General features: G+C 32.8%; 2 protein-coding genes across 3 annotated transcripts; both read right to left on the bottom strand.

Annotated features, from left to right (window-relative positions):
• On the bottom strand, nt 3,407-4,048 carry LOC109332731. Its single transcript, XM_019567741.1, has one exon. The coding sequence runs from the start codon at nt 3,960-3,962 to the stop codon at nt 3,414-3,416; it is 549 nt and encodes a 182-aa protein (XP_019423286.1). The 5' UTR covers nt 3,963-4,048; the 3' UTR covers nt 3,407-3,413.
• Nucleotides 6,222-10,439, bottom strand: LOC109333418. Of its 2 annotated transcripts, none has more exons than XM_019568899.1 (6): nt 10,338-10,439; nt 8,942-9,380; nt 8,004-8,314; nt 7,828-7,881; nt 7,034-7,503; nt 6,222-6,588 (listed from the first exon to the last, which is right to left on the bottom strand). In XM_019568899.1, exons 2-6 carry the CDS (start codon nt 9,238-9,240, stop codon nt 6,271-6,273), a joined length of 1,452 nt encoding a protein of 483 aa, XP_019424444.1. In that variant the 5' UTR covers nt 9,241-9,380; nt 10,338-10,439; the 3' UTR covers nt 6,222-6,270. The 2 variants fall into 2 exon arrangements, with proteins under 2 accessions (XP_019424444.1, XP_019424443.1); XM_019568898.1 differs by having other exon boundaries at nt 7,034-7,512; nt 10,338-10,438.

Below are 10,439 nucleotides of genomic sequence, written 5' to 3'. Positions count from 1 at the left end.
ATTATACAATACTAAAACACCATAAAATAACAATGAAAACCATTCAAATCCACTACTAATACAAAGATATGAGATAAGATAAGGTATTAGCAAGGTGTGGTTTTCACAGCACAAAACCTGTATTATGGGGGTCATATATGCACTACCCTAACCCAGTGAGTGACCCTACAGGCACAAGGACACTGTGTATAGAGATAATGTTGGTGTGGCATGGAAATCACACTTCACATATATGGAGAAGTAACTACAACATGGGAAAGAAAAGAAGGGCCATAAATTTTGTAAGTGAAACTACACTTGATAGTATAAGGTTTTTTAATATTATAAGTGTATTATCTAACATTGATAACTCTAAAATAAAAATAATATATAGTAATATCCATTTTGCACATATTATATTATTCTAAAGCACAAGTGTCCTCCCGGTTTGTCTGTTTTCTCACGTGAACTGCCATTATCATAGCATTTAACATATTTTTTTATGCATCCTCCTATTAGTTAAGAAATTTAAAAAAATAAAATTTAATCAACTACTCTTATATCTAAGATAAATTATTTGAAATATCCTTTTAGGAGGTGAAAGTTTGAAATTATCTACTATGATCTTTAATCTCAACACTTTTCGTAAATTCATAGAATTTTGAATGAAATAGCAGTCCAAATACATGCTGAAATTTTTTGTTATGTGTGATTGTATATCTCAACAAATGTCACTCTTAAAAATTAAATTATGACATAGTACAGAGAGATTCATGAAGGAATAATTATGTTCAATCCTAATACATTAAAGAACCTCTTCCCAATCCTATTAGGGTTGTAAATGATTAAGGGTTAGATTAAAGAACCTCCTCTGCTTTCAATAAAAAAATTCCTTATCCAAAACAAGTGAAAATGGTAGAATTAGATTAGATACAAAAAAAGCTCTTAGATTCAACTTTTTGAAAGTAAACTTTCATTGCCGGTCGTGCAGCACAAGTACTAATAATGAATAGGTCATCTTTTCTTCCCATTATTACTTTTAAAACACAAAAAAAAAGTGAAAATGATTTTATTATTAATTTTGAGCATATGATTATTCAGGGAGAATTTAATATAATTAAGAAGTGTCTATGGTTGTGATTTTTCCACAATAAAACAACATGGCACTATGGCAGGACCAAAAAACAGGTAGAGAGGGCACACATTTTGGTTCACATTTATGCCACCTGTTACATAATTGAGAATGAAATAAAATTAAATAATATGAAAATGACTTGGGGTTGGAATGTTGGATAGTGTGGTTGAACATTCATAGTGGAATCTCAATCAGCTTGAAGTTGTCTATGATAGATTCCTAAATATACTATATGAACCCCTTTATTTGGATTTTTGTGTGGTGGTTGGTGGTGGGGAAATTTCAAGATTCCTTCAACTAAGTTTTTTTTCATCACAAACAAAAGAGAACACGACCATTTCATGCGTCTAGGTTGGACCGCTTGGAGTGGATGAGCAAATGAAATGGTAGTTTGCTTCACAAATTATGAATACTTTTAGGAGTTGAGTTTCAGACGGAAGATAAGTAAAAAAGAAAAGTTTTATGATCATGATAAAGAAAGTTTTATGGTCATGAAATATATGATTCTAAGCTTTAAATTTTTCTTCATTTTTCTCTAAACTTTAACTCGCAAATGAACATTTTAAAGTTACTTTTTCTACTATTATTGTCGGTAATTATAGAAATTATGGAGTATTTTATTTCGTTTTTTGTCTAGTATTGACTTCATGTTTTTATTCCAATTTTTATAAATATTTGTACCCAAAAAAAGTGAACAATAATGGAAAGATATGCAACAGGATGAAATCAAGGTCCACATTTATTGTCACACTTCTTTGTGTCACTCTATGTGCCAGAAGATATGATTGGTTAGAAAAATATTTAATAATTACAATTTTAACTTAAATAAGTTTTTTCAACCAATGTCACACTCCTTTGTGTCACTCCATATGCGAGAAGATATGATTGGCTAAAAAATATGATAGGATGGTAAATGGAATTATACAATAAGTATGACATCAGATGTGTTACCATGAAAATAATGTATAGATTCATAATTAACGAAAAAGAAAATGAATACATGATAAATATACAATCACTATTATAATAAAAAATAATGGTATAAAATGAAGACAAAGAAACATTTTCTTAAACCAAAAGACCCCAAGTAATTACAATAATATCATTCACAAGTATATATAATTATGATTCACTTAATCTGTTTGTGGTTGTCTTAATCTACTGTTTGTGACTCTGGGTGAAAAGCATGTTTTGGTAGGTAACCAATATTATCCTTCAACCATATGATCATGCTATGATGTCTCTCATTAATGTTGAATTGGAGCACAAATTTCAGTTCTTAAGTGCTTCCGTGTCCCATATTCCATTTTGCAAATTACTCTTCGATTATATAGTTAGTTAGGAGTGTGGGGATCCATTATTCCGAGAGTAATTGGGAAAAACTTCACATCTTAATTTAAATTTTAAATTAAGATTTAATGATTTAGATCTATTCATTAATTTAAAGTATTAAATTTTAATAGTTAGTTAGGAGTGTGGGGATCCATTATTCCGAGAGTAATTGGAAAAAACTTCACATCTTAGTCATCTATTCTAAGAAAATCTAATAGTTTAAATTTACTCATTAATTTAAACCATTAAAATTTAATAGAGTATATGGTTAAAATGTTAAATAAAATTTTCTGAGTTACTTTCAGAGTAAGTGGACCCAAACCAAAATAAAAAATTACATCCTTTCGTATAAATCTCAACCTAATGTTGTTCATTCATGAACAAAGAAATGCAATATAGTTTATCATTTGTTGCTTACTTATGTGACAATAACATGTGGTCCTTTCTGTTGTCTAGTAACTACTAAAAAGTGACTCCTATTGATTTAAATGTTGCTATAGAAAATTCATCTTAAGATTTAGGAGTACTAACTCCGTTCTGCATTATTTTTGGGTTCAGGGCCCCTCATTAATGAAAATTACATTAAATCTGATTAATTCAAGTTAAATAAAAAACAAGATACAACTTATAAGGAGATAAAATTCTCTTCACACTTTTCTCATTAGATAACCACTATGTCCTTCCTCTACAAGATACAACTTATTTATGAAATTTGTTTTTAGAGTTTCTTATAAGCAAATTAAAAAAATGATCTACACATAGCAGTTACTTATACTCTTAGAATACCATTTAGCATTTGCCTAAAATTTAATATTTTACACCTTAATTAGCAGATAACCCAAAACTAGAAATATGGTCAGAGGGGGTGAAATTTAGAAAGTTCATTAGATGGAAATTAAAAGGCACAAAAAGTAACAAGTGTAGCACTCATAGCAATCTAAATTTCCAATGGGTTTGGACACTTCACTCAATTAAATTGTCCAATTTCATTTGCCATAACCATCCTACTAAGTGGACTAGGCTTGAGTTTCTTTCTCCTCCTCGTACTACTCTTTGTAATAGCTTCCATTTGATTTATTCTTCTAGTCGGCATCACTGCCTCTTCCTCGATGCCAAACCTCCACATAAGAACATCACCAGTCAAGGATTCACCCTGGACCACTCTCCCTCCCTCTTTGCTAAGCCTAGCACTATGAATAGGAATCCTTTCATGTGTTGTAGTTTGTAATGGTGGTTTTGATCTTGGATAAGTATTACTTCTTCTAGGTGGCACCTTAGCTTTGGAAACCTCATTATATGAATAAATAGGTGCACAAAGACATACCCTTGTAAAGGTACTAGCAATCTTTAGAGAGGTAGATTTTCTTAGCTTCTTGTTCTTGTTGGAACTTGGTGTAAGGACTTGAGAGGTAGCAATTTGTGTTGATTTGGACATGCTTTTCCAAAGGGTAGCTATATCTATTGCTCTCTTATACCAAGGCTTCCTGTAATGTGAAATAAAGCACATGTCATGCATGATGAGTTCTTGAAATGGTGTAATTGCTTGATTCACACCCTTCACTATAGAAGCATCTATGGCAAATGGAAAATAATTAAGTTGAATTTATGTATAAAAAAAATCATAACCATAAGAACAATTTGTATGGTTAGGCTTAGGCCTGGTGTAACAAAGTTAATCATAACTTACCTATGCCATCTGAAAATTCCAAATTTAGCTTCATTGTTTGAAAAACTCTATAATGTAGGTCGGCCAGAGAATATAATTTCTTATCTTAGCTTGAGTTATAATTTGGGCTTGGTCTAATTCATTACATTATCAAAGTTGAAGGTCTTAATCTTACAATATTAAACCAATCAAAATGCTAGAATGTTGAGATTGTGCTTCCCATTTTGACCAACTAAGCCTTAGAGAAATACTGCTAGGAGAATATAATTTTGTCAACAAGATTTATATAGACTCCAAGCTTATCGATCTTAAAGTACAAATCTACATACTAGATTATAGTACTTGTAGAAAAAATTATGGTGAAAATTCCTAGAGATATTACTAGATCTTAAAGTACAAATATACCAAAATGCTAGAAATATTGCTAGGAATTTTCTCCATAATTCTCTCAAGGACTATAAACTATAGACTTGTATCTTAGATAAATATTACTAGGAACTTTGTTTTAACTTTTGCATGTATCAAGATTTAAACCCGGATTGGTAATTCTATCAATTGAATCTACTCCTGTCAACAAAAATGTGAAAATATTTTATTTTTAGTGTCCAAAATAACGCTCGGGTTTGAATTCTATTAAATATAGAATCAGAGTAATTTTACAATTAGTTGGGAGGATTTGGATTACACTAAAAAACTAATCCTACTCAAAATTAGTTTTAAAAAATTAAGTAAAAAAATGCTCAAATTTATTTGGTTTCGATTGAATCTGGATTTGTTGATTATCAGCTTGAATTTAAGCATCTAGCCAATTAGCTATGCATTGTGATTCTTTTGGGTGATAATAGATTTATTTTCCATGCAAAAACAACTAGATTGCACATGTTAGCAAATTCCGTTGCATTCAGGAAAAGTTATAGCTACATTAAATTGCTTGTCTCAACAATCTTACCTTCTAGTATCAGTATCATCTTTCTTTCAATCCAAATGTATATCTGGCTTCCATTGACATTGCTTTAAGCCAAAATTAAGAATTCATTATTGTAGTGTTATAGAAGGATCAAAATTTAATAATTTGGGCAAAGTCAGGCCAATGAGAGTGTATTATAGAAGCCAACAACTTTAAGGTTCATGAGTCATGCAAAAACTAAAATCATAAAGTAGTTGGCCAGCACTCCAATGATATCATGAATACCAACAAAGTGTTGGTCAAATGATGTAAGACTTTGTTAGATCCTCAGAAAAACCAATAAATCAAAGGTTCGATTCTTGATAGCGCCACTTGTTAGGAACTAGGATCACCTGTCCCAAAAAGTTCTCGTCTCCATGTACCAGAACAATCACATTCATCCATATGATATAAAAATATATTTTATGTTTTTATTATTTTTCTTTTCAGTTAGGTGTCACTTTTTAATTGGTTTGGTACATAAATGGGACACTAAAAGTGAGACAAGTGATCTTCATTCCACTTGTTAGGAGGGATATTCATACATCCCGAAAGAGATTAGTTCTTTACTCATATGGTGAGAAGATATCATTGGTAGTACAAAAAAATGATGAATCCATGATGCATGCATGCTACATTCACGTGCAATTTCTTCTCTTTTTTTCAGGTCATTATCTCATGTTCTCATCCAATCTTGGGCGTTGTTACTCACCAAACCTTTTAGCCCCACACCCACATGAAGATTATGTAAACTCATGAAGGAGAGGGACATTTAACACCAATTAGAAAAAAGAAGAAAAAATAAACTAGATCCTCATAAATTTGGAGACACTCAAAGCTGCATAATACAACTCTATAGTTTATAGTACTTGGTTAGTGTCCTTAAAAGTTGAAACAACTTGTGCCAACCTATAAAGGATAACTTGGTGGTATAAAGTTCCTGTTAGGGTCAGGGTTCAAGGAAGGGTTGGATCCACTATGTGAGTATATTCTAGGAAAGTCTTATCTCACATTTGCAAGAGTCGGATTCCGTGAATTGAACATTTTGACCTTCTTGTTACATGGGAGCAACTTCTAATCATTTGTGCCAAGGCTCCCCTTTTAAAGTCTTGACTTCTGTTAACTTATTAAGGAGAAAAAATAAGTTACATTGTACTAAAAATTAAAGTGCAAGTTCTCAAGTCACTACAGATTGAGAAGTCTTTTATTAGCTCACTGGCTATCAGGTTCCCCTGAGCATTTCTTGCTCCAAGCACCCGAACCAGCTTTGCGCTCCCCGCGCTTTCTTTTATTCTTCGGAACATTCACATCTTTATATAAACAGGGCTTGAGAGTTGATTGCTCTTGAGACACAGCGGCAGAGTTTGTCGCTACATTAAAATCTGTCACGGAATTAGATGCAGGGTGCAGGTTTTCTTCTGCTTCAGTTTTCACAATGTCCTGAACCTTCTCAATGGGATTATGAGTTGCACTTAAAAAAGTGTGCTCCTCTGTCTCAGCTGCTTCATGTATCAATATATTGTCCACCATCTACAATAATCAATGTCACAAATGAAGATCTTCTGATAAGCACAATCACAAATAGTGAGAATAAACTTACAAGTTTAGTTATTAACATTATCTCAAGCAACACCTTCTATTAGGCTTGATATTTTATACAGATTCTAACAGTGTATGACATTATTTCAGAAGAATGGCATTCATAACTATATGCCAAAATCACGAGAAATAAATTATAGAAAATTGTTCATATGAAAAATACGGGCAGTGGGCATAATAAGATGGAAATGAAATTTGTCATTATTGTACTCTATTATTTATAATAATAAACCTTTCTTACATTTTACATATCAATATAAAGATCCAAACAGATCACATTTTATAGCATAAGTCATTTTATGTTCATCATTTCATAAGGAATTGACAATAATTTTTATAACTAAAATCGTGTAATCCATAGTTTTATAAAACTTACATTTTCACATAAGTCCCCAGTCAGGGGAGGATGGAGGGTGATATCAGCAGCAGACAATAATCCCACAGTGCTCTCTATTATATCAGGAACAACCGTAACTGCTCCATAACTCGAAACAGCGCTGTCAGGCATAATGAAATCTCCTAAATCAAAATCAGCTACATGCTGGTTTGAGTTATAAATATCCCTAACGGATACCGCGTTTCCATTCTCGGCAGAGATTGTAGGACTATGAGCAGAGCTACTCTGTACATCACCATGAGGAAGAAGACTCAAATTCTCCGATGAAGAAAACTTCGAGGCATTTTTGGACATGACCTCATCCACTTGATTCTTCAGCTTGTGGACCCTAGCATGTGCACTGTCAATTTCCCAAAGGAGCTGCTCCAGGGAAGCATCAGCGTCGCCAAACTCGAAGAATGTTTGATTATCATTAAGGCCAAATCTGTTTGTTGGATCAGCATGCACTTCTGTAATCACTATACCAAAAGATTAGTAACAAAATTAGTCATGAGTCCGATATAAGGACAAACAAATGGCAGACCGTAACTGCAACGATGAATAAATAAAATATGCTCACTTTCTGCAAGCCTCGTCTCAAAAAAAGAAGATAAGTCAACATACACAAACCACTAACATAATGAAGATTAGTAAAAAAAAATCGAACTTTTTATTTATTTTTATTGTTCTTTTCTCGTAAGGGAAAATAATACAAGAGACATTAATGTCATCAGTGACTTAACATGTTAAGCAGCAACAGTGGTAAGGTATGATTACACGCAAAAAATTCTAACCTGGATTACCGGAATCATCAGCCAAACAGCCATCCGGATCAGACTTCTTATGCTCTACAATAAGTAAAGGCAAAAGTCACACACTTCTCCCAAGTACTTGAGACAATTTTTGGTACACAATGAGGAACGACATGCAAATCAGGTACTAAGATAAACGAGTGCAAATATTTTTGTACCAAGATAGGAGAAAAGATTGTGATGTGATGTATATGATGTCATATCAGTTGTGTCCTCAACTTTCTTTCGTTTCCTTCTTTTTTTGGCCATTCTTCTGCACTGGTTACTTGAAAATGGCAATGACTTTGAACCAAAGTCTTCTAATGTAAAATGATCAGGTTCGGTATGTTTCCCTTTATCATATTCCGCAAGTTCTTTACTATATTTTAATGCTTGTGACTCAATTTCCTTGATTCGTAGTTCTGTCCATCTGCAACGCCACATTAGAGGCCGTATAAAATTCCTCCAATGATCTGTCAACTTCTTTTTCCTACAGTTGCACAGAAAATTAATATGCATAAATAACTCAAATAGCTCCTTAATGATTACTTAAATTATATTGTAATAAACACAAAATGTTCAAAAGACCGTGACTCAACATAAATTACCAACAAAATAGGTGTGGCGGTATACCATTGCCTCTTGATGATTAGCATAAGGAAATGGATTAATGGACTCTAAAAAGGATTCTAATATGGCAAATTTTCTAATATAAATGCAGAGCAAAAAAACTATAGGTGATGCATTACCTAAGGACCTGAACAGATGCAAGCTTGATAAAGAACCTATTCCACTGAAACATCAAAGTATGACACTGACACAGTGACACACCATCAAACCATACAGCAGAAGATTGTCATCTATAAAATTCCACCCTCTTAACCTCTTCTAAAAATCATTATTAACACAGTCTGTAAACATGTGAAGGTTTCAATTTTAAACTTTCTATTAACTATGTAATTTGAAAATTTGAGTCCTTAATGTGGATTTATGAGTAACTTTAATTAGCTGTCAACAAATTCATAAGATAGGGGTTCTTTGTTCTGATGTTGATTGCTAAATCTATGGCCAAGCAATAGGATTCAATGTTTATTGATTTCGGAAGGGGGAAAATCACCTCATCTGAAACGCATAACCAAAAGCGCCGAGGGTGCATGACGAGCCATTATCACCTATGAATTCAGACTCCACTTCAGTATCACTCAATCTAGAACAGTTTTCAGTGTCAGATGTAGTGTTAGCAAAAGAACTTGAATAATCAGTAGCATCGGGGTCCTCATTTTTATTCGCTGCCAAATCACCCTTATTTGTCCAGCTCACTATATCAACCTCCATGTCTTCGAAGACTTTTGCAGTGTTAATTTGTTCTTCAAGAAAGGGCTCCACCTTAACGGTGGACTTTTCACAGTGAGCCATGTAACTCAAATCCTTCTATACTGCTTTCTCTTTAATTGATGCACATCTTAAAGTGAATTTTGATCAAATTCAGAATTGTCTAAGAAAGAACGAGCAACGCCATCAGATTGTCTTCCACAAAATTAGCTCTTAAAGTTTGCCTGCTCAAATTCAGAATGTTCAAGAACATAAGTAAACTCAATCACTTCAAAACTAACTCATAAATATAGTATTGATATTGGTTTAATATCAATTAGCTAAAACAACAAATCTGCAGCTTCTATGCAAAAAAGGCTGTATAAACTTCAAATACTCGAAGGATTAAGCTTAAATCGGGAAGTTAACAGGACTAAAAGCCGCTGCAAGGGAGCCATAGTCTCCTGAGTATGTCGCACTAGTCAAGAAGCGAGTATGAAACAATTTTCATTTGACAATTATAACAGGGCGAGTTTGACTGCTTAGTGACTATGAAGTCATGTATTCAAATCACCTACAGAGGTAAGGTTGCGCACATCTAGTCTCCCAGACTCTGCTAAGTTGGAGCCTGGGTCGCCCTTTTAATGATAACGGTGAAAGAAACCAAATTCAGAATGTATTATAAAAACAAACATATAATATGAAAGAAACCAAATTGTTCATTATATTGCAATGACAATATAAACTCACTGGTACAGACAATTTTTTAAGTTCTTCCTTAAAAGAGCCACAGGAAGCTGCTTGCAATAAAAGCAAGTAAAATGATCAAATTTGTAATATAATTCAAACTTCCTAGTAAAAATAATTCATCAAAAAATCAGCATAATGTAAACCAATAATCAAAAACACCACTAGAGGCATTAAACGAGATAATTAAGTTAATGTACACAGAATCAGAAAGAGAAAGAAAAAAAAACAAGGTAAAATGCAGTATATAAACATTAACAATTATATATATACGTATGTATTACTATAAGTACAGTAACATTATAGCACCATATATGTGAATATATAAAATAGCAACACATATACAAGTTAAAAAAAGTAGCAAGTAGCTGTAGCAGCATGAATATGAAGATATATTTAAGTGTGTGAAAATTTTGAGTTGAGAGAGATTATGTGTAATGAAAGAGAGAGAGTACCCAGTGAAGGGAATAGAATAAAAATGAAAATGGTGATGAGAGGAAAAATAGTTGGCGGCGTTGGAGAAAGAAAGAAAGTGCAAGTGAACAAGTGAAACCAAC

Source organism: Lupinus angustifolius, chromosome LG18, assembly GCF_001865875.1.
Source record: "Lupinus angustifolius cultivar Tanjil chromosome LG18, LupAngTanjil_v1.0, whole genome shotgun sequence".
NCBI classification, from domain to species: Eukaryota; Viridiplantae; Streptophyta; class Magnoliopsida; order Fabales; family Fabaceae; genus Lupinus; species Lupinus angustifolius.
This window is presented reverse-complemented; position numbering and strand designations above follow the sequence as displayed.